Raw genomic sequence first — 24,984 nt, 5'->3', positions numbered from 1 at the left:
CCAGAACCGGAAAGGGTGGCTCTAACCAGCCCCGCCTCCCGCCTCACCCCAGTAAGAATGTCCATTATCATGAAAATAATAACAGATGCCAGAGGAGATGTGGCCAAAAGGGAACTCTATTACACTGTTGGTGGGAGTGTAAACTTGTTCAGCCTCTCTGGAAAGCAGTATGGAAGTTCCTCAGAAGGCAAACATATAACTCCCCTATGACCCAGTAGCCCCAGTTTTGGGCTTCTACCCAAGCAAGACCACACTAAAGCCACCAGCACAACTATGTTCATTGCAGCACAATTTGTCTTTGTTAAAATATGGAACCAACCCAGATGTCCCTCAGTAGATGAGTAGATCAAGAAAATATGGTACATATACACAATGAAATTCTATGCCACTATCAGAAAGAATGACATTGCCCTATTCATAAGGAAATGGAAGAACTTGCAAAAAAAATCATACTAAGTGAAATGAGCCAGACCCAAAGAAACATTGACTCTATGGTTTCCCTCATTGGGAAAAATTAGTACACGTTTAGGATAGTCCTAGCAGAAGAACACAGTAGCTCAATAGCTATGTCCATATGAACACATAAGATGACGCTAAGGGAAATGAACTCCAAGTTATGGAAACAAGTGGTATATCATTTTTGTTGTTATTGTCAATATACCATGTGAAATCAAGCCCTTTTTCTTTTGTCTTTCTATCCCGTGGTTTTACCCGATATTACTATAACTGATTTTAGTATCTCGGATATTGTATATACATGTATTGGAACTAGGGAAGGGAAAGGGAAAATCAAGAGACCAAGGATAAAAAGACAAACCAATGCAACAGCAATACTTACAAAACTATATGGTATAAACCAACTGTACAACTCATGGGAGGAGAGGAAAATGAGGGTGGGGGAGGGAATGAGGGAGGAGGTAACAAGTCAGATAAGAAATATACTAACTGCCATATGTATGAAATTGCACATCACTTTAACAATAAAGAAATGGGGGGAAAAAGCACAACTTACCATGAAATTCTGTTAGCTTTGATTCAAGAACATAAAATTCAAGGTATCTTCTATAGACAGACCAATGTTCAGGCTCATGCCCAACTGTAAATTGAATACACACTGAATTACAAGTAATTTAAAAACCTATTTTTAAATGAATTATAACACATTAATACTATAAAGAAGGATATTATTTATAGCCTTAATAACTTATTATCTGGGATATTATCATATTTTACCAAGAATTTTAATTACCTATAAGAGACTGATAAATTTCAACTCTTTACAAAGTTACCCGAAGCAAATATAGTTTTTCTACAATAGAACCAATTCAAGGGATTTTAGAAAATTTATACAATTATTAAAGTCCTCAAAAAGATGTATTTCATTTTAAAAATATTACTATAACCAGGTGCTGGTAACTCACACTTGTAATTAGGAGGCTGAGATTTAATTGAGGTCTGTAACTAGCTAGGGCAGAAAAGTCTAGAAGACTCTATCTTCAATTAACCAGCACAGAAATTGGGCTACAGGTCTGGCTCAAGTATTAGCATGTCAGATGGCAGTAAAAAAGCTAAAGAAAAGCTTAGGAGACCTTGAGTTCAATCCCCAGTAGCATGCCACCCGCAAAACAAAAATGTAACTAACTGATTCCTTCAAACACTTACTAAATTGTCCTGATAGAACAACATAGGGAACACTCTTCAACACAATAATCTACAAATCTGTAAATATTCTATATACCTAAAAAGAGTTGCTCCTAAATACTAACTGTTGCCACCTGAAATGTGGTTAGTGTAACCAATTAAATTTTAATATAATTAAATTTTAATTACCATATGTGGTTAGTGGCTACCAAACTGTAAAGCACAGTTAATGGATGAAACAATCAGGTCAGGCAGCCTGTTCAAATCCCAGTGCCCTCATTTACTATGTGGCTTTAAACACATAATTTCACTGTACCATACTTGGCTTACAGAATAAAAATAATCATGTCAAATACATTTTAAAAAATCCACCTAAAACACTTCCATTAGTACAGAGCACAGAATCAGCAATGATCTTCAATACCACTTAGTTACAAGTCTCATTTCACTCAGAGACAGTTTTCTCTTTTGAGCTTAACTTTAATTTTTTGTTCATCCTCAAAATATTCAGGACTGCTTTTCCTTATACCAACTACCTCAGAGTTATGACTGTTTATTCTAGTGTATTGTTTACTTCCTATCTCTATTATAATAGAAAAAGCCAGAAAGAGGCAAAAGAAGGAAGTCTACAAAATATGAAGGCAATTTGTAAAACAATGTCTGATTATATTTTATTCAATTCTAATAGCATATAAAAATGGGGCAAGGAGAAACACTGTCTTATTAAAATTCGAAGCTGGGTCCTGAGGCTCACAGCTTTAATCCTAGCTACTCAAAAGGCTGATGTTTGAAGGAATGGCTCAATAGGTAGATCGCCAGTTAATGAGAAAGCTGAGCTAGCAAGAGCCCTTCAAATACCTTTCAAATACCATTCAATACCATTCAAATACCATTCAAATACCATTACTGGCGAAACAAATATAAATTTAAATAAAATAAAAGCTATAACACCTAAAATACAGTGAAGTATAATGGCCAGTGATGACAACAAAACTAATAAAAGAGACAAAATGTGTCACTGGAATGTTAAGTATCTATCACACATCCACTCAATTGTTGACTGAATTAACTTACAACAAACACAATTTGTAAAAACTAAGCTTTCAAGGTGGGAGAAAAATGAAGGAGGTAACAAATTGGATAAGAAATGTACTCACTTCTTACGTATGAAACTGTAAACCCTCTGTATATCAGTTTGAAAATAATCAGTTTTAAAACTAAGCTTTCATCTAACTTTCTGTTGTAGAAACTTTGTTTTTAGCTAGGCAATCATATTTAATAATAATAATAATAATATATGACAACTCAAACATGGTAAAAACAAGCTCATGGGCATTTTTAAAGAAGATATTCATAAATTTTCCTACCTACTCGTCTGTCATTTCTTTCTACATCAATACAAAACACAGGAATTCTCTCTTTCTTCTCCTTCCTTTCAGAGGAGGGATCATCAAAAAAGTCTACATAAGGAATGCTGATCTTCCAGGCAGCAAGGTTTCGGGGTGTATTAGGAGTGCTCACAGCTTCTACTGGAGAATCATCTTCCATTACAACAATACCTTCTTCAATCTGGAACAAAATAATTAGCAGTACCATTAGAACTACAGCCAAATAGATACAATATAAAGTAACATAATCATATAAATTTGGTAATTTTTAAAATTTAGATAGTTAGATGATGATTGCCTCCCAAAAGTACAAAAATAAAAAGTTAAAACACATTACTAGCATTAACTTCAGGTCTGACTATACACATATACATGGAAGTACAATGAAAACTGAACAGACGGTCAAGAGATTATGGAAAAATACTAAAAGTACACAAATATAAAAAGCTTTCAACTTTGGTGGTAAATAAAAATTAATGTACTATCACTTAGGAGTGTGAATTCTAAGAGTAGTCATTGATGGCATTTGTAATACACTATTATGTATGAAGAATACCAGCATAACCTTTCTGAAAGTGTCTGACAATATGTTTATAGAAAGAGACATAAAAGGGTTCTAAACAAGTCATTCGATTTCTGGGAATTTATTCTAACAAAAACACTTCAAATATTTTTTGTGTGTACTGGTACTGGGACTTTAACTAAGAAGGTAAGTTATAAATCGATTTAGGTTTGGATCTGAAGGTATATATCACATGGAGAACTCTATAATTGATTGAACTCAAGTCCAGGGTGCTGTCTCTTAGCTTCTTTGCTGAAGGCTGGTACTCCACAATCTGAACCACACCTCCACTTCCTGCTTTTTTCTGGTTAACAAGAAATAAGAGGGCTGGGAATGTGGCTTAGTGGTAGAGTGCCTGCTTAGCATACATGAAGCCCTGGGATCGATTCCTCAGTACCATATAAACAGAAAAGGACAAAAGTGGCACTATGGCTCAAGTGGTAGAGTGCAAGTTGTGAGAAAAAGAAGCTCAGGGACAGTTGCCTAGGACCTGAGTTCAAGCCCCAGGATTGGAAAAAAAAAAAAAAAAGAAAGAAAGGAAAGAAAGAAAGAAGACTCTCATAGACTTTTCTGCTCTGACTGGCTTTGAACTTTGATCCTCAAATCTTAGCCTCCTTAGTAGCTAGGTTTACAGGTGTGAGTGAGAAGCACCCAGCTCAGATATTCTTTTTAAACTATTAAAGATGCACAAGTACAAATATATATTCATAGCATTTTACATGGATATAAATGCTGGAGAAAATACTGAAAGGGATTAACTTCTACAGAATACATACTGCTTTTTCACATTCCAACTTTTAAATCAAATATCTTAACTATTTTAAATATCTAAAAATAAAATATTTATTTTAAAATAGAAATCCACATCTAGAAATATACACAAAGATGAAGGAAAACAGGGACTGATATTTTCAAGTATCATTGAATCTCCTAAACTCTAAATCTTTGCTCACTTAAGACATCTGGAAGTAAAATACTAAGAATAATCAACACATTCATTTTGTTTGTTTTCTTGAGACAAGATCTTAATATGCAATCGAGAAATACAAATATTCTTTGTAGCCCAGGCTGGTTTCAAATTCATGATTCTCCTGCATTAGCCTTCTGAATACTGGGACAGATTCATCTCAAATACTATACTTCTTTTAAGGTAGCAGTCAAAGCCTATACTTGCACCTGGAGAAGTCAAGACAAGAAGGTATTGACTTTGAGGCCAGCCAGTGCTATACTGTCTCAATATAACAATAAAGTTACAGCACTTAAGAGAATTGGGACTAGTTTAATCAGAGAAAACTAGTGGTGGAAAGAAATTTACTCCCATAATTCTAGCATCTAACCCTCACTATCCAGTCTTGTTCATGGATCTGGCTTCAAAGTAGGGTAAAATAGATCATAAAACAATAAAAGACAATAATTGGACGCTCTTTCTTTCTTTTTTTTTTTTTTTTTTTTTTTTTTTGCCAGTTCTGGGGCTTCAACTCTGGGCCTGGACATTGTCTCTGATTTTCTTTTTTGTTTGTTTGTTTTTGGTTAAGGCTAGCTAGCACTCTTACCACTTGAGCCACAGCACCACTCCTGGCTTTTTCTATAATTAATTGGAGATAATAGTCTCACAGACTTTCCTGCCCAGGCTGGCTTCAAACTGCAATCATCAGGTCTGTCTCCTGAGTAGCTAGGATTATGGGTATAAGCCACCAGTGTGCCTGGTATTTTTAAATGAAAAGGCACCCCTTCAAAAATCAATCTAAAAAAGTGGGAAAGTGGGGCTGGGAATGTGGCTTAGTGGTAGAATACTTGCCTAGCATGCATAAGGCCCTGGGTTCAATTATTTAGTACCACAAAATAAAATAAAAAACGTTTTTTAAAATAGTTTAAAATTTTCTTTAAAAATGTTCAAATCTGGCTGGGGATATAGCCTAGTGGCAAGAGTGCCTGCCTCAGATACACGAGGCCCTAGGTTCGATTCCCCAGCACCACATATACAGAAAACGGCCAGAAGCGGCGCTGTAGCTCAAGTAGCAGAGTGCTAGCCTTGAGCGGGAAGAAGCCAGGGACAGTGCTCAGGCCCTGAGTCCAAGGCCCACGACTGGCCAAAAAAAAAAAAAAAAAAAAAATGTTCAAATCTTTTAAAAAAATTGGAAAGCAAAATTCTTAGCAACATACAAATATCAATGAGTGCTGAGGAACAAAGGTTTTCAAGTTAAATGCTGTGTGTACCAACAAACTTAATGACAAGTCTCTAGGCAACAGTTCTCTGAAATTTTAGTGTTTCCTTTACTGTTACCTAAAAATAAGTAATTATTTGTGAACAAAATGACTGGATTGTTTCACAATATAGCCCAGATTGACCTCTAACTCATTCTTGCCTTAAAAAGTGAGCAATAACTTACTTCTCAGAAATTTAAGTTAGCATATACAATGTTTAACGCTAAGTTTGCAGTTATACAAACATCAAATTAAAGAACTTAAAGTTATAAAGCTTTCTTTACTTAAGGAGTTTTTACTTACGAAGTCATCTTCACCTTCAGCCAAACCATAATTAGGCAACATAGCACCTTCCATTGTGGTACTCTTGAATACTCCTTTAATTTTGCTACCTATTCTGCTAATTCCAAATGATTCTCCTCTCTTCTGTGTGCTTCTAAATATTGAACAAAAACTTATCAGGAACAAGGCAAATTATCACAACAGTCTAGTATACAATAAACAATTCTTAAAAAAAAAAAAAAAAGGAAAGAAACTAGGCATGGTGGCTCATGCCTATAATTTGAGCTACTTCTTGGGAGGCTGGTGTAGAAGAACTGTGGTCTAATAGCCAACACAAAACCTCAAGACCCTACCTGAAAAATAAACAGAAAAGCACAAGAACTAGAACATGGCTCAAGTGGTAGAGTGCTTATGTAGCAAGCATGAGGCCCTAAAATCAACTCCCAGTACCACCAGGAAAAAGGGGAAAGAGAAAAATAATACTTCTGAGGGCTGGGAATATGGCCTAGTGGCAAGAGTGCTTGCCTCAGATATATGAAGCCCTGGGTTTGACTCCTCAGCACCACATATATAGAAAACAGCCAGAAGTTGCGCTGTGGCTCAAGTGGCAGAGTGAAAAGAAGCCAGGGACAGTACTCACACCTGAGTTCAAGGCCCAGGACTGGCAAAAAAAAAAAACTTTTGACACTATTATAAACTAATATAACTTTCAATCACTGATTACGTCTCAACGTTTGAAAAGCTAAAAATAACAGTATTTAAAGGTTAAACTTATAGTATGAATAAAATGAGACAAATTTTACAAGTAGATATTTGAAAGCCAGCTACTGTTAAATTCCAAACATTAACTAAAATTTTTGAAAGATGAGAGCCCCCTGGTGGCATAACATTCTCACTGCCACACACTTTTGAAATAACATAAAAAATGCAAAAGAAAAATATAAACCTATTATAGTCTTCAGTTTCAGATGAAATTCAAATTTTGTCCTCTATGACTGATAAATGTTCAAGGAAAATTCAATTCTATAGTTATATATGCAAAAGAGGAATGAAGTGTAAAACATCTTATTTAACTTCAAAGGAAAGGGCTAACAATGACAATAAAGATAAAAGCAAACGTAGCCTAAGGAAGTAGCCTACTCTGCCATACATATTAAAGACTAGTTTTACAATTTTTTCAAAAGTGAATTTCTAGCTGGTTTCCAATGGCTCATACCTGTAATCCTAGCTACTCAAGAGGCATCCTAGGATCTAAGTATCCCAGTTCAAAGCCAGCTCAGGCAGAAAAGTCTATAAAACTCTTATCTTCAAATAACCAGCTAAAAGTGGAGGTATGGCTCAAAGAATAAGAGTACCAGCCTTGTGAGAGAAGGCTAAGCAAGAGTACAATACACTGAGTTCAAACCCTGGCACTGGCAGAAAAAATAAATTTCTAAAATCAGCAACAGCTTAGAAGAAAAAACAACAACAACAAAAAAAAAAAAAAACTAAGCTAAAAACAACCAATTTTTCCCCACTGCAGCAAAATGCCCAGGTTTCAATAAGATTTTAACTTTTATTCAATATAAAATTCATTATATCATACTACAGACTTTACAATAGATACCCAAGTCAAAATGGCTACTTTTTTTACTTTTAAACTGTTATTGTAAGGTGATATCCAGAGGGGTTCCAGTACATTTCTTTTTGAACAGTGCCACACCTTCCCTGGAAAAATCGCTATTTGAAAATCTGACAAAGGTTTTTTGGAGCACTTAACTTACTGGATACCTATTTTCCTAACAAAGACATTAATTTAGTGAAAATGAAACAGTTATAGAAACTAGAAAAAAAAAGGGGGGGTCAAGTTACAAATACACCCAGTACATGGTAGCTTTTATATTATATACGTGGTGTGAGGAACAAAATTAACTTATTTTAAAGCTAGAAAAATACTAATAAGTAGCAAGTAGTAAAAAGGGTAAGCCACATTATTTTATGTAAATAAGCATTTAATTAGTGTTTTTATAAAACACAGAGTAGGAGGTGTGGCCAAAGTGATAGAGTTCCTTCCTTGCAAACTTGAGCTCCTAGGTTCCAACACTAGTATAACCAAACAAAAAAGGGAAAATAGTTATTTTTGGTAAAATTATTTCCAAAAATAAATAGAAAATGTTGACAAAACGTTGTTAAAATATTTAGAACCTACATTTTCTCACCTCTAGAATCCAGAGGCCATAAAACAAGATCTTGAAGGTTGACATACTTTTAAAATGTCCCCCTTGTCAGTGCACAGGTGGTGTGTGTGCAGGCAGGTCTGGCTTAGCCAGGTGGCATCTCAGAGACCCACCTCCTCCTCCTCTCCTCTTCTCTCCTCCCCCAACCCCACCCCACCCCACCCCACCCCGGTAGCCAGGAGAGATTCCAAGGCAAGATTCCAAGGCAAGAGGCCTCGTGTCCCAGCCCCTGGCCCACCCCAAACTCAGAGCCCTCCCCTCAAAACAAAAGAAAAGAAAATTTTTGCCTGGGAAAAGAAAATATTCCACTTGTAATTATATACCCAGAGTCACAGAAATATTGTTACTTTTTAACGAGCTCTTTAGAAACAAATTATTATGCAAAAGAATTGAGAAAATCCTCTCTAAAAAAAAGCCCTCTATACAAAAAGTCAACAACCTTGAAACATGAAAAGATCTTAGTATCAGAACATTTTTACTTTATTATAACAGATGCTTCAAAAAGGAGGTATCTTCCAGGCAGGCAAAAGTGGCTGAGGCATATTATCTTAGCTAGTTAAGAGGCTGGGATGAGAGAATTAGGGATATAAGCCAGCTCAGACAGGAAAAGTCTATGAGATTTGCATCTCCAAATGACCATAAAATACCCGAAGTAAAACTATGGCTCAAGTGATAGAGCGCTAGCCTTGAGCAAAAGAGCTCAGGGACAGCACCCAAGCCCTGGCAAAACCCAGAACTGGCACTAAAAATTTAAAAAGGAGATATCTAGATGAAAGTAGATATTCATTTAAAAAGTGTCTCATATTGCTTCATTTGTAGATGTATTTAGGTTGTTTGGAATGTACATTATAGACTTAAACAGACAATTTGATACTAAAAAGAATCACATGCTCAAGACTTACCGAAAATCATCCAAACTTAGGCTACCTCTGCAATATCAGATATGTGAAATTATATTAGGAGAAGAGAAAAGCCCAGACATCAAACAAGTTTTACTTTAGAATACCAAACCAAATTTTAAAACTTGAAAGTTAAATAACTGGATAAAACTTATCTTTGTAAAAGGAAGAACTTCATACATTTAAAAAAAAACCATGATAAATGTAAGAGAAAGCCTCCAGTTGTGTATTTGGTATAGGGATAAGAAATCTGTATTACTAAATAATAAAACTTAAAAATTCAGTATGTCATGACATAAGCCTGTATTTCTTTCTATTCCTAGACATACTGTTTGATACAGTGAAAAGTATGTGGAAGTTAAGCTACCAAATACTTGGCATACAAAACAAATGCATATTTTTCAGTATAGAGTTTGTGTCCATGACAGATATAATCATGTATGCTTCTTTATAAATTTTTAGCTTGAGTATTTAAAAGTGAATGTGTTGGGGTTCAGGGTATATAGCTCAGTGACATGAAGTCCCTGGTTTAACCTCAAACATTTATATATATACATATATACACATAAATACATACTTATGTTTTAAAGAATACTAACAAGATTCCTAAATATTTTTTTAAAGTTTTGCCCTAAGTATACAGTGAAATAGTTTAAGAGCCAGATGCCAGTGGCTGAGGCCTATGATCCTAGCTACTCAGAAAGCTAAGATCTGAGGATTGTGGTTCAAAGCCAGCCCAGGCATGAAGTCTGTGAGATTCTTATCTCCAATTAACCACCAAAAAAACAAAAGTGGCATTTTAGCTCAAGCTCAAGTGGTAAAGCGCTAGCCTTGAGCTGAAGATCTAAGGGACAGTGCCCAGGTCCAGAGTTCAAACCACATGACCAACCCCCCAGCCCAAAAAAAAAAAAAAAAAAAAAAAAAAGATTAGCAACTTGTCTTAAAATTTTACTTTTAAAATACAACTAAATAAAATGCAGACATAAAACAAATGAATATTAGCCAGGGACCATTGGTTCTTGCTTGTAACTCTAACTACTCAGGACACTGAGATCTGAGGATTATGGTTCAAAGCCAATCCAGGCAAGAAAGTCCATGATACTCTTATCTCCAATTAACCACCAAAAAGCCAGAGTGGAGCTGTGGCTCAAGTAGTAGAATGTGAGCTTTGAGCACAAAATCTCAAGGACATACCCAGATACTCAGTTCAAACCCCAGGACTGGCATCAAAAGAAAATACAACCACCACACGAATAACTTTAATATTTTATAACATTTAACAAAAAATTAACAAAGCTACTCTAAATTTCCAGTAAAATAATGCCTAAAAACTCTTCAACTTCTCTGTGTAGGTAAGTCAACCATTAATTATCAGAGAGGATAGACAATATTTAAGTCAGGTCAATATAAAGTTTTTAAAATATGTATTTACTTCCTGTCACTTTTCATATAAATATATATATACACATACACATACACACACAATTTTATTTTGCCAGTCCTGGGCTTGAACTCATGGCCTGGGCACTGTCCCTGAGCTGCTTCTGCTCAAGACTAGCACTCTACCACTTGAACCACAGCATGACTTCTGGCTTTTTCTGTTTATGTAGTACTGAGTGCATGCTAGGCAAGCACTCTACCATTAAGCCACATTCTGAGACCTCATTTTTATATTTTAAAGCAAGCAAAAGTACCTAAGTATACTGAAGATAGTGAAATGCTCTCAAAGTGGTAAAAAAAAAAGCTTTCTCTGTCTAAAGAAATTGTCATGTCCTTGATTTAGATTTAACTATTAAGGCTGGACTTACCCTAAGTCTATAAGCAAAAAAAAAAGTCCCACCTGTTTCTCAAGAATAATATGAACTTTGATAGAATGCCTTGAAAATGCATTGACTAAAACAAAAAGTACATGGTCTGGGAAAAAAATATTGTAAGTAGCATGGGTATTATTTTTGTTAAGTAAAATCTAGGTTTCATAGCTATAACATAAAGTATTTTTATTAATTTACTTTATTGTTATTATAAAGGTGATGTACAGAGGGATTACAATTACATGAGTCAGGTAATAAAATAATTTTTTTAAGTAGTTGGGCATCTGTGACTCACACCTGTAATCCTAGCCATTCAGGAGGCTAAGAACTGAAGATTACACCCAGGCAGGAAAAGAAAGTCCATGAGATTCTTATCTCAAGTTAGCCATCAGAAAGCCAGAAGTAGAACTGTGACTCAAGTGATACAGTGCTAGCCTTCAGGAAAAAGGCTCAGATATAGCACCCAGACCCTAAGTTCAAGTCCCAGGACCAGCACCAAAAAAAAGTGATTATCATAAGGATATTTTTCTACCTTTCAAAAAAGTTACTATAGGGGTTGGGAAGGTGGCTTAGTGGTAAGAGTGCTTGCCTGGCGTGCATGAAGTCCTGGGCTCAATTCTTCAGTATCTCATACACAGAAAAATCCTGAAGTGGTACTGTGTGTGGCTCAAGTGGTAGAGAGCTAGCCTTAAGCACAGAGAGGCTCAAGGACAGAACCCAGGCCCTGAGTTCAAGCCCCACAACTGACCCCCCCCCAAAAAAAAAGTGACTATACTACATACATAGTATCTCTACAGAAGCCTTATATAAGACTATTTCGTATATTTGAATCTACTCAAAAATACCTGGTGATGGGGCTGGGGATATAGCCTAGCGGCAAGAGTGCCTGCCTCGGATACACGAGGCCCTAGGTTTGATTCCCCAGCACCACATATACAGAAAACGGCCAGAAGCGGCGCTGTGGCTCAAGTGGCAGAGTGCTAGCCTTGAGCGGGAAGAAGCCAGGGACAGTGCTCAGGCCCTGAGTCCAAGGCCCAGGACTGGCAAAAAAAAAAAAATACCTGGTGATGACAAAAAAAATATACCCTTCTCTATGATTTTCACACCTTTCCATACTAACCATCTATAAAATGCTCCATTTTCCAACTTTCCTACATCTTACTATCCCATCTCTAATTGAATCCAAGAAAGTTCTGAGAATGTAAATGATTATTCTGTATACTTTTTGTTGACTGCATCAATCTTGTAGTCACAGCACTACATTTATAACATTGTAAAGATGAATGAGAACATTAATCAGCTTTACAAAGGGATAAAATTCTTGTTGCTTTTTAAAAATTATTTAAGTACACATTTCAACTTCAAGAGTCAGAAAGGAAAGAGAAATGTTCCTTTCCATTTTTGTCCAGTTAGTATCTAACAAAAACTTTCTATGAAAGTAAAACACTTAAGCTGGTTGCTGGTGGCTCACGCCTGTAATTCTAGCTACTCAGGAGGCTGCCAGCTGGAGCAAGCCCATGGGATTCTTATCTTCAATAAACTACTCAGAAAAAATCGCAGGTGGCACTGTGGTCAAGTGGTAGAACGCTAGCCTTGAGCACAGAGAGGCTTCAGGGACAGCACCCAAGCCCTGAGTTCAAGTTCTAGGACCAGGGAGGGAGGGAGAGAGGAATGAAGGGAGACAGGGAGGGAGGGAGGGAGGGCAGGCAGGCAGGCAGGCAGGCAGGCAGGCAGGCAGGCAAGCAGACAAGGCAAGCTTAAAAAACTCAAAAACTCTGTGGTATCTTTGGGTTTCGTCTTTACATGTCTCTACCCTCAAAGTAGATTATCAAGCACAAATATATTAACTGTGAGATTTACAAGCATATTACTTTTTTAAAAGAATTCAATCATCTGCACTATACATGAAGCAGTTCTACAATTCACTCACAAATATATTATGTATTCATGTAGCAATGGAACCATATATTCATTTGAAAAATCGTTAATAAATATAATGATGCTATATCACAATCAGTATCAGCAAGTTCAACAAGACATAGATAGTTAGATAGATAGACAGTATGAATATGCCTACCTGTTGAATTTTGAATTGCGTGTTGGTGATTCTGCGCCTCTTAAGAGTTGTCTGAAATACTTCAAAAAAAAATCAATGTCACTTACTAAATTAAAATCTGACACTAAAACATGCTTTGTCCTTTTATTCTTCAAGAATAAAAGAAAAGCTATTAAAGAGTTGAAGTATGTATAGCTCAATGATACAGCATTTGCCTATTATCTACAAGGCCCTGGTTTCTATCCCCAATACTACAAAAAAAATAAAAAGAAGTAAAAAGAAAAAGCTAGTGAGATCAAGTGAATATAGCCACAGTCAAACAGGGTAAGGATTAAAATAACTGCAAATGAAGATATTCAGGTCACCTGACTTTCTCACATCTACAAATAACTGCATATAACTGTATATAACTGTATATAAGAATGTGGAGCTGGGCGCCAGTGGCTCACGTCTGTAATCCTAGCTACTCAGGAGGTTGAGGTCTGAGGACTGAGGTTCAAAGCCAGCTGGGGCAGAAAGTCCATGAGACTTTTGCTTTTTTCTTTTTTCTGGACAGTCCTGGACCTTGAACTCAGGGCCTGAGCACTGTCCCTGGCTTCTTAATGCTCAAGGTTAGCACTCTGCCACTTGAGCCACACTGCCACTTCTGACTGTTTTCTATATATGTGGTGCTGAGGAATCATGTATACAAGGCAAGCACTCTTGCCACTAGGCCATATTCCCAGCCCCCGTGAGACTTTTATCTATAATTCACAACCAGAAAACTGGAAGTGGCACTGTGGCTCAAAGTGGTAGAATGCTAGTCTTGAGCAAAAAAGCTCAGGGACAGAGCCCAGGCCCAGAGTTCAAACCCCATGACCAACAAAAAAGATTAAAAAATTTAAAGAATGTGGTTTCTGTATCACCACAGTAATAGAAAGCTATTTAGGCATATGGTAAACCAAGTCAATCTGGACCCAATCAACCTTGTCAGATAAACACAAACATGGCTTTGGAATTGGGAATGTTTTATTTTTTTGTTTTTTATTTGAATCACTTATCTACCAATGTCAAAATTCCTATTCAGTTTTGTATAAAAACTCTCAAACAAGGTTAATAACTTTGACTTACCTCATCACTGTGGCAGAACATAGGAGTAAATACATTCTCCAAGAGGGAAAGAACATGTTCATATGCTTCAAAAAGACATCTCATAGTCTGAAGTTTTACAACATCTATGTATGGGCCTTCAGCAACTATTTTTTAAAAAAAATCTATTGCAGAAATTATTTACAAGCAGCATAAAAACATTATTAGTTTAAATTCATTATACTAAAAAGACAATCTGCTACAACTATATTTTATAAAAACTCCACCTTAAGAAATTATACTAGGATAGGAAATAAGAACAACTAAGATCCATTATATAAATTGTGAATAATAACCCTTTTCCTCAAAGATTCATCTCTTTAGTAAAATGAGTATGTAAAAAAGGTATTTAAAGCAAAAAATAAAGTTGACAAAGATTCCTAAGTATTAAAAATAATAAACTGCTGATGTACCTCACATATCTACTGTAATAATAGAGAATACATGAAAAAACTTGACACTTGTAAAGAAGCTACAGAACTCATCATCTTCATTTTTCACTTACTTCTTTGAATTTCTTCTACGATAAAGGGATCAAATCTAATTTTGTCAATACTTTCATCCAAGCAATATGTTTTATAAATCTTCTGCAACTCTTCATGAAGAGATAGCATTTCATCATTTGATAACTCCGGCCGCAAAATTCTATCATTAAATTCCTCTAGCAAATGTAAAAAAAGAGTACGAAAAATGCATTGCTTTAATCAGAAATATTCATGAAAACTTTCTACTCCTGTTCTAACTGAAGCCAGTATTAAACACAACAAATATAGTCCAATACATCATTTTAAGCATTTAAAATAGACTAGAGAGCAAAATATTCAGATTAAACATTAATGTAAAATACATAGCTTGCTAATTTTCTTGAATTTAGAACAGTAATTAACAAATCTGTAAAATTTACTTTTTTTCCCTCCTTTCCTCTCCTTCTCCATCCCTTCCCCCTTTTCTTGCCAGCACTGAGGCTTAACTCAAGGACTGAGCACTGTACCTCAGATGTCTTACTCAAGGTTGGTGTTCTACCACTGAATCCCAGCTCCATTTCTGCAAAAATTTTCTTTAAGCATGCACATGCAATCTTAGCTACTAAGGAGACTGAGATCGGAGGATCACAGTTCAAAGACTCTTATCTCCAATTAATCACACACACACACACACACACACACACACACACACACACACACACACGGGAAATAACATGGTGGTTCAAGTGGTAAGAGTGCTAACCATTAGCACAAATGCTCAGGGACAGTAAGGATGAGAGTTTGAGCTCCGGGACTGGAAAATTTTTAAAAATTAAAAAGTAAAAAATAAAGAGGCAGTAATAATATGCTCACAGTGTAAATACTTAGCAGTAGAGCCAACTACTCAGCCACATAAGAATGGATCTTAGAGGGCTGGGGATATGGCCAAGTGGCAAGAGCACTTGCCTCGTATACATGAAGCCCTCGGTTCGATTCCCCAGCACCACATATACAGAAAATGGCCAGAAGTGGCACTGTGGCTCAAGTGGCAGAGTGCTAGCCTTGAGCAAAAAGAAGCCAGGGACAGTGCTCAGGCCCTGAGTCCAAGGCCCAGGACTGGCAAAAAAAAAAAAAAAAAGAATGGATCTTAGAAAGCATTATGCTGAATAGATAATGCAAAACCAATCTTTGGTGGAGAATTGAGACCAGTACTTGTTTTAGCAAGAGTGGGGGCAGGGGTAAATCTTTAGGGAAGAATTCTAATGGAATTTTTTTTTCTTTTTTGGCCAGTCCTCGGGATTGGACTCAGGGCCTGAGCACTGCCTCTGGCTTCTTTTTGCTCAAGGCTAGCTAGCACTCTACCACTAAGCCACATTTCCAGCCTCTAACGGACACTTACTGAGATGATGTTCTTTATCTGATAAAGATGCAGGGTTACATGTATAAACAAGCTCAAACTGTACATTTAAATTCTGTGTTTCACTGTTAGACCTCAATTCTGTAAAACTTGTACTTAAAGCCAGGCATGAGTTTGAAGGCAACTGGGGCAGGAAAGTCCACCAGGGCAGGAAAGTCCATGACTCTTACCTCCAATTAACTACTAGAAAACCAGAAGTGGAGCTATGATTCAAGTGGTAGAGCACTAACTAGCTTTGAGTAAAGAAGTTCAGGACTGTGCTGGGAATATGGCCTAGTGGTTAAATGCTTGCTTCATATACATGAAACCCTGGGTTCAATTCCTCAGCACCACATAAACAGAAAAAGCTGGAATTCATGCTGTAGCTCAAGTGGTAGAGTGCTAGTCTTGAGCAAAAGAAGCTCAGAAATTGCTCACACCCTGAGTTCAAGTCCCAGCATTGGCAAAAAAAAAAAAAGAGAGAGAGATAAAGAAATGTACTTATTACCTAACTTATGTAACTGTAACCTCTCATAAAATATATTTTTTAAAATAATAAATAAAAAGTTTATGCTGGGAATGCGACTTAGTAGTAGAGTGCTTGCCTAGTATGCATGAAGCCCTGGGTTTGATTCCTCAGCACCACATAAAATAGAAAAAAGCCAGAAGTGGTGCTGTGGCTCAAGAGGAAGCATGCTAGCCTTGAGAAAAATAAGTCAGGGACAGTGCCCAGGCCCTGATTCCCAAGCCCCAGGCCTGGCAAAAAAAAAAAAAAAAAAAAAAAGTTTATGTAGTCTAAAAAAAATGCTTCCCTAGATAATTAGCCTTTGATTTCCCGATTGCTTCCCTAGATGGTTTGCTTTTCTATTAGATTTAAGCATCCTCATCTGGTTTGCTTTGCTCATGTATAAAACTTTTGTTGGTTTTAATTCCACACACCTTGTATGATTTTGGTCTATATAAGCTTTGTGCTAGCTGCCTTCAGGGCTGCTGGTCTTTGAGACATTAGTCCACCAGCTGTCCAATAAAGTGGTGGCTTCTCTGTTTCTCACAACTGAGTTTCCTTACAACATCTGATTGTAAGGAATAAAGCTGTAATAATTCATGGTGTTACAGTTTGCAACCAAAAGTAAAAGTAAAAATAAAATAAAAATTAAACATTTCTTGCTGGGCATGGTGGTTCATGCCTATAATCACAGCTACAAAGGAATGAAGATCATAATGATCATGATTCAAAAACAATCCAGGCAAAAAGTCAATAAGGCCCCACCCTCAACCAAAATGCTGGTTATAGTTATATGTGCCAGTCATCCTAGCTATATAGCAGGTGTAAACAGGACTACAATCCAAGCTGTCTAGGCAAAAAGTAACTAACAGAAAGAGGTTAGGGAAGTGGCTCAAATAGAAGAGCACTTGCCTAACAAGCCCAAGGCCCTAGATTCAAACTCAAGTATCCAACCCCCCACATACATATATATTTTATTATTAATCAAAAAAATCCCTATCAGAGGGGCTGGGAATGTGGCTTAGCATAGAGTGCTTGCCTAGCATGCATGAAAGCCTGGGTTCGATTCCTCCACCTCAGAAATAGAAAAAGCCGGAAGGGGCACTGTGGCTCAAGTGGTAAGAGTGCTATCCTGGAACAAAAGAAGTTCACAGACAGTGCCTATGCCCTGAACTCAGGCCCCAGGACTGGCAAAAAAAAAAAAAAATGCCTAACAGAAACTATGAAAACATAGTATTGATTTCCACTACTAATGGGATCTTTAATTATATTTTCATCATATTGAATTTTCAATATTATTCTCTACTACTAGCATTTGATTACAATGTGATAGATTATGTCCCAACATGGAAAAAAGCATGGATGCTTGCAATAAATCTATAATTGCTTTTAGAATGTTGAGTATATAAAATATAGTACAATGATAAATAGTTTCTAAAACATAAGATACAATCTAAATATTTACATACATCAAAATTGTGAGAAAAAAAAAAAAAGCTGAGCACTAGTGGTTCACAGGCCTGTAATCCTAGCTACTAATGGTAGGAGGCTGAGATTTGAGGATCGTGGTTCAAAGCCAGCCTGGGCAGGAAAGTCCATAACACTCTCATCACCATAGAAAAAGTCAGAGGTGGCACTGTGGCTCAAGAGGCAGAGTGCTAGCCCTGAGCAAAAGGAGGCTCGGGGACAGTGCCCAGGTGCTGAGAGCAAGACCCAGGATTGGGGGAGGGAGGGTAGAAGAATTGTAAAAAGATTATAGAAGGACTGTGAGTGTGGCCTAGTGGTAGAGTGCATTCCTCAATACCACATAAACAGAAAAAGCCGGAAGTGGCACTGTGGCTCAAGTGATAGAGTGCTAGCCTTGAGCAAAAGAAGCTCAAGGACAGTGCTCAGGCCCTGGGTTCAAACCCCAGGACTGGCAAAAAAAATAGATAGATAGATAGATAGATAGATAGATAGATAGATAGATAGATAGATAGATAGATAGATAGATAGATATAGACATAGATATAGATATGAAAACACAAGTGATCCTTACCAACAGTCAGACAAAACTGCAAGACATGAACTGCTCCTTCTTGCTTCAGGAAGTTCATAAAACGAAATAGCAGATCTTGTTGTTCTCTGATTTGCTTCAATTCTAACTTCAGTACCTTCATACAAAGAAAGGAAAAAGGTAAGGCTACACAAATATATTCTAAAGTTATTTTTTTATCAGAAATAATGTTACTGCTGAAAATACTCACAGATGGTTTTTTATTTCTAGGTTCTGCAAATTTCTGCAAGAATGGAACCAAAGGTGAAGCTGGTTCAGTTGCTTTTTCAGGCTTTAAAAAAACAGAATTATTAGCTCAATAAAGTTATCACAGGACCTAGAATGAACAGAATCAAAATTCAACGCTTTCTGAAGTATTTTTTAACATGTACTCACTGGACTGTCATCTATGAAGATGATAAGCAAATGATTCACAGTATCCTAATGGAAAATAATAAACACAAAGTAATTCTATTACTGTATTTTTGTTCACAATTCTCAGAGCATTCATCAAATTTACTAGACAAGTGGCACTGTGGCTCAAGTGGAAGAGCGCTATCCTTGAGCAAAAAGAAGCCAGGGACAGTGCTTAGGCCCTGAGTTAAAGCTCTGGGACTGGCAAAAAAAAAAAAAAAAAAAAAAGGAACTAAAATAGTCATAAGTTATATGTGATTCTTCAAAATCCAACTAGATCAAAGATGAAACATCCCAAGTGTCTAACAAAGGACAAACAGATAAGCAAAATATAATGTAGTCATACAATGGACTGTTACTCAACTTTAAAAAGAAAGGGGCTGGGCACCTCAAGCCTATAATCCTAGTTACTCAGGAGGCTGAGATCAGAAGAGTGTCGTTCAACGCCAGCCAAGGCAGAAAAGTTCCCATGCGACTCTATCTCCAATTATCCACTCAAAGGCTGGAAGTGGTGCTGTGACTCAAGTGGTAGAGCACTAGCTTTGAGCACAAAGAGGCTCAAGGACAGTACCTAGGCACTGAGTTCAAGCCCCACAACCACCAAAAAAAGGTGGGAGGGGGAATTTTACAGGCACCAGTGGCTCACACCTATAATCCAAAGCTATTCAAGAGGCTGAGATCTGAGAATTGTGGTTCAAATCCAGCTCAGGCAGGAAAGTCTGTCAGACTCGTCTTTCCAATAAATTACCCCCACAAAAAGCTGGACTTAAGAGCTCTGGCTCAAGTGGTAAAGCTCTAGCTTTAAGCAAAAAAGCTCAGGAACAGCACCCAAACCCTTAGTTCAAGCCCCAGGACTAGCACAAAAAGAAGAAAAAATCTGGGCTGGGAACATGGCCTAGTGGCAAGAGTGCTTGCCTCATATACATGAGGCCCTGGGTTCGATTCCCAGCACCACATATATAGAAAACAGCCTAAAGTGGAGCTGTGGCTCAAGTGGTAGAGTGCTAGCCTTGAGCAAAAAGAAGCCAGGGACAGTGCTCAGGCTGTGAGTCCAAAGCCCAGGACTGGCAAAAAAAAAAAAAAAAAGAAGAAAAAATTCTAACATACGTTAAAACATGAAAGAACTTTAATGATATTACACTATGTACAATAAGTTAAACACAGACAAATACTAAATGATTCCTTTACTTATATGAGGTGGCTACAGTAGTTAAATTCAAAGACAGAAAGTAGTATGGCAGGGGCTGAAGGATGTAGTAATCATTGTTTAACCATTGCACTTAGGACCAAACTTATTTGTAGAGCCTATTCATTGTTTTGTAAAATTAAAAAGTTCTGCAGATTTGTGGTACTGTAGTAGATTGTTGGAAAACATCAATATATTTAATAAGACTTCACTGTACATGTAACAGTACACAACATAAAAAGTTTGGGTTTATTTTGTTGTTGTTTTGCCAGTCCTGGAGCTTGAACTCAGGGCCTGAGCACTGTCCCCAGCTTCTTTTTGCTCAAGGCTAGCACTCTACCACTTGAGCCACAGTGCCACTTACAGCTTTCTCCGTTTATGTGGTGCTGAGGAATGAACCCAGGGCTTAATGTTAAGTAGATTTCACAATGAAAACAATGTTTAAAATAAATAAACTTACTGGATCTGCTAAAAAGTCCAAAGATGGAAGAAACACAGAACCAGAGAGAATCTCTCTTATAAGTAAGGTCAGGGACCTGGAAAAATAATTAACAATTACATATTAATGATTTACAATCATTCTTAAGGGTTTTGTTGTTATGTTGGGGTTTTTTTGTGCCAGTCCCTGAGGCTTGAACTTGGGGCCTGAGTGCTGAGCTTTTTTGCTTAAGGTTAGCTCTCTACCATTTGAACCAGTTCCAAAACTGCCTTTTTGGTGGTTAACTGGAGATACAAATCATACTTTCCTACCTAGGACTGTTTTGAATGCCAATCCTTAGATCTCAGTCTAGTGAATAAGTAGGATTACAGATGTGAGCCACCAGCACCCAGCTCAAGGTTTTTTTTGTTAGTTTTGGTGTTTATGTGTATGTCTGTGTGTGCCAGTACTGTGGGCTTGACTCAGGGCCTGGATACTGTCCTTTCACTTTTTCACTCATGACTAGCATTCTACAACTTGAGCCACAGCTCCATTTATAGCTTTTTTAATTGGATGTGAGACTCATGGATGTTCCTACCTGGGCTGGCTTCAAACTATGTATAATCCACAGACCTCAACCCCTGAATACTTAGAATTGTAGGCATGAGCCATAGTTTTAAGTGTATAATGAACTACCTAAAGACCTTGCTAAAGTGTAGATTATAATTCAATAGGTTTGGGATGGACCCTATGGTTCTGCATTTCTGGCAAACTTCCAGGTGATCTTTATGTCACAGGTTCATAGACTTGACTTTGCAATTTTTACTTGGCTAGAGGAGATTATTATTTAAGAAGAAAAAGTATTCCTTTATAGGAGACTTGGAAGACATCAGAAAATAATTCCTGCCTAGAATATTTATGTAGTTAATATATTCCTTTGTTTAGGGTTTGGGGGTTTTACTTTTGGTTGGTGGGTGGGGCTTGAACTCTGGGCCTAGCAGCTATCCCTGAGCTCTTCAGCTCAAGGCTAGCACTCCACTACTTGGGCCACTGAGCCACTTCCTATCTTCTGGTGGTAAATTGGAGATAAGAGTCTCACAGACTTTCCTGCCTGGGCTGGCTCTGAACCATAATCCTCAGATCTCAGCCTCCTGAGTAACTAGGATTAGAGGTAAGAGCCACCAGCGCCCAGCTTAAATTAATGTGTAAAGGATAGGAATGCCTGCCTAGAAAGCACAAGATCTTGGGTCTAGTCCTCAGCAGTAGTGTAAGATTAGTATCTGATATACTGAATAATACAGTGTAACTTTTTTTACTTATAATATCTAAAGTATCATTACAAATTCGTCTTTAAGAGAGTCTATGTTCCCCAAACTGGTCTCAAACTTTCAATCCTAGGGCCTCAGTTTCCCAAGTAACTGGGATTACAAGTGTGTATCACTATTCCCAAACTAAAACATCTTGAGGAAACATTAATGCAAAATACTTTCAAAAAACCAAGTATATCACTGACAGTAAGCCATGATTTCTCCTATAGTGACTACTAAGATTAAGAATAATTAGGGCTGGGGATATAGCCTAGTGGCAAGAGTGCCTGCCTCGGATACACGAGGCCCTAGGTTCGATTCCCCAGCACCACATATACAGAAAACGGCCAGAAGCGGCGCTGTGGCTCAAGTGGCAGAGTGCTAGCCTTGAGCAAAAAAGAAGCCAGGGACAGTGCTCAGGCCCTGAGTCCAAGGCCCAGGACTGGCCAAAAAAAAAAAAAAAGAATAATTAAGTAGGGCTGAGACTATGTCCTAGTGGTAAAGTGCTCGTCTCGTATACGTGAAGCCCTGGGTTCGATTCCTCAGCACCACATATATAGAAAAAAGCCAGAAGTGGCGCTGTGGCTCAAATGGCAGAGTGCTAGCCTTGAGCAAAAGGCAGCCAAGGACAGTGCTCAGGCCCTGAGTTCAAGCCGCAGGACTGGCAATAACAAAAAGAATAAAACAAAAGAATAATTAAGTATGAGAGACAAGGTAACAGTTCAAGAAATGTATTCAGGGGCTGGGGATATGGCCTAGTGGCAAGAGTGCCTGCCTCGTATACATGAGGCCCTGGGTTCGATTCCCCAGCACCACATATACAGAAAACGGCCAGAAGTGGCGCTGTGGCTCAAGTGGCAGAGTGCTAGCCTTGAGCAAAAAGGAAGCCAGGGACAGTGCTCAGGCCCTGAATCCAAGGCCCAGGACGGCAAAAAAAAAAAAAAAAAGAAATGTATTCAATGCCTAACATATGAAACTGTAACCTCTCTGTACATCAGTTTGATAATAAAAATTTGAAAAAAAAGATTTAACTAAACTATAGAAATCTCTAAACAAGATCCTGCCAGAGCAAGGAAGAATGGACTTCATAATCACTAATTATTCTCCCATCTGTAGTGTGTGTTGTGTGTGTGTGTGTGTGTGTGTGTCTCCCAGGGCTTCAACTCAGGGCCTGGGCACTGTCCCTGAGCTTTCTTGCTCAAGGCTAGTGCTATATCACTTGAGCCACATTTAACTTCTGTCTTTTTTGGTTGTTACTGGAGATAAGTCTGCTAGACATTCCTGCTCAGGCTGGCTTCAAACCTCAAGCCTCAGATCTCAGCCTCCTGAGTGGCTAGGATTAGTCATAAGCTACCAGTACCTGGCATATCTGGATATTCTGAAACCCAAACTTAATTGTATAGTTTGTTCACAATATTTCTGTCTGTAAGAGTCTTAATATGATATTTTTTCAAAAGAACATCATGGAGATAAAATCTCAGGTAAGAAAATTAATTTTGTTATATTTATCTTCATCTTTGATTTATCAGTTCTCAAGAAAAAATTTTAAGGAACACAGAACACCAAGAATATTTAGTACCTAAATCATCATTTTACAATGTAATAATTTCTTTAAATAAAAACTTGTTCAACTCGGCTGGGAATATGGCCTAGTGGCAAGAGTGCTTGACTTGTATACATGAAGCCCTGGGTTCAATTCCCCAGCACCACATATATAGAAAATGGCCAGAAGTGGCACTGTGGCTCAAGTGGCAGAGTGCTAGCCTTGAGCAAAAAGAAGCCAGGGACAGTGCTCAGGCCCTGAGTCCAAAGCCCAGGACTGGCAAAAAAAAAATTGTTCAACTCAAGTGATAGAGAACTTGACTGTCATGTATGAGGGCCTGCATTGAAGGCCCAATAACATAATTTTAAAAAACAAAATCTGGGGCTGGGAATATGGCCTAGTTGTAGAGTGCTTGCCTCATATACATGATGCCCTGGGTTCGATTCCTTAGCACCATATATACAGAAAAAGCCGGAAGTGGCTCTGTGGCTCAAGAGATAGAGTGCTAGCCTTGAGCAAAAGAAGCCAGGGACAGTGCTCAGGCCCTGAGTTCCAAGCCCCAGGACTGGCAAAAAAAATTCTTTGGTTAAAGATGTGTGTAGCTTAGTGGTAAAGTGCTTGCCTAACAAGTTCAAACCCCTGGGTTTTACCCTTAGCATCAGAGAAAACAAAAAAAAGTTAAAATTTTTACATTATAGATTTCAAGTTTTAATAAATTTCTATTATAACAAATAGCAATATGTATATAGCATTTGTATGTGGATAGCATATGTATGTTATATACATGCTACATGTACATACACTTCAAACATACAAATGCTACTAAGATATCTTGTTTTCTATACCTGCAGTCTGTTGCTTTAGGAGGCAAGATATAAGGAAAAAGTAACTCAGTAAGCTTCCTTAAATACTGTAGTTCATCTCTTCGACTTCTCAAAGCCACATGAAGCTCTGGACCATATTCTTCTAAAGCTGCTTGCTGTAAAAACTCTGTATTTTTTACTGGAAAGATAAAATTTAAGTATTAATAATAGAAAGGAAAATCTGATAAAAAATTATACCTATATATGGAAATATCACAATCAAACTCTTTTGTACAATTAAAAGATGCTCAATAAAATGATTATTAAAATAAGTAACATTTCAATCCAGTACAACCACAATTTAACACAGTATAACAATAGCAACAAATGAGTTATCATGAGGAGACCTGGAGAACCCTTAACTACCTATTGCTAAAGAAAAGAAATCATCCTGAAGCACACTGTATAACATTATGGAAAAATCAAACACCAGAAACCAACGGCTCACACTTGTAATCCTTGCTCCTCAGGAGGCTGAGATTTGAGGATTGCTGTTCAAAGCCAAGCCAGATCAAGCAGTAATGTCCAGTAGACTCTTCTCCAAATAACTACCAAAAGTCCAGAAATGGAGCTGTGGCTTAAGTGGTAGAGTGTTAGCCTAGGTACTAGGAGGACCAGCAAAAGGCAAACAAAAATGTAACTACAAACATACGTTTCCTTATTTT

At 37.4% G+C, this 24,984-nt stretch overlaps 1 protein-coding gene across 2 annotated transcripts in view; it reads right to left on the bottom strand.

Moving 5' to 3' along the window:
- Snx14 (sorting nexin 14) overlaps positions 1 to 24,984 on the bottom strand; it is a 90,386-nt gene that overhangs the window by 39,755 nt on the left and 25,647 nt on the right. Inside the window, exons 8-19 of one of the 2 annotated variants that reach the window (XM_048353876.1) lie at positions 24,302 to 24,458; positions 20,649 to 20,724; positions 18,985 to 19,029; positions 18,800 to 18,880; positions 18,592 to 18,706; positions 14,694 to 14,849; positions 14,171 to 14,295; positions 13,082 to 13,140; positions 9,197 to 9,223; positions 6,100 to 6,232; positions 3,009 to 3,210; positions 1,013 to 1,096 (exon numbers count right to left, since the gene is read on the bottom strand). In XM_048353876.1, coding sequence (XP_048209833.1) covers positions 1,013 to 1,096; positions 3,009 to 3,210; positions 6,100 to 6,232; positions 9,197 to 9,223; positions 13,082 to 13,140; positions 14,171 to 14,295; positions 14,694 to 14,849; positions 18,592 to 18,706; positions 18,800 to 18,880; positions 18,985 to 19,029; positions 20,649 to 20,724; positions 24,302 to 24,458 — 1,260 coding nt within the window. The remainder of the gene's footprint in view (positions 1 to 1,012; positions 1,097 to 3,008; positions 3,211 to 6,099; positions 6,233 to 9,196; positions 9,224 to 13,081; positions 13,141 to 14,170; positions 14,296 to 14,693; positions 14,850 to 18,591; positions 18,707 to 18,799; positions 18,881 to 18,984; positions 19,030 to 20,648; positions 20,725 to 24,301; positions 24,459 to 24,984) is intronic. The other variant, XM_048353878.1, reaches the window with a different exon arrangement.

This window comes from Perognathus longimembris, chromosome 9 (assembly GCF_023159225.1).
Source record: "Perognathus longimembris pacificus isolate PPM17 chromosome 9, ASM2315922v1, whole genome shotgun sequence".
In the NCBI taxonomy this organism is placed as follows: domain Eukaryota; kingdom Metazoa; phylum Chordata; class Mammalia; order Rodentia; family Heteromyidae; genus Perognathus; species Perognathus longimembris.
Note: the sequence above shows the minus strand (reverse complement) of the source record. Positions and strands in the feature narration are given on the sequence as shown.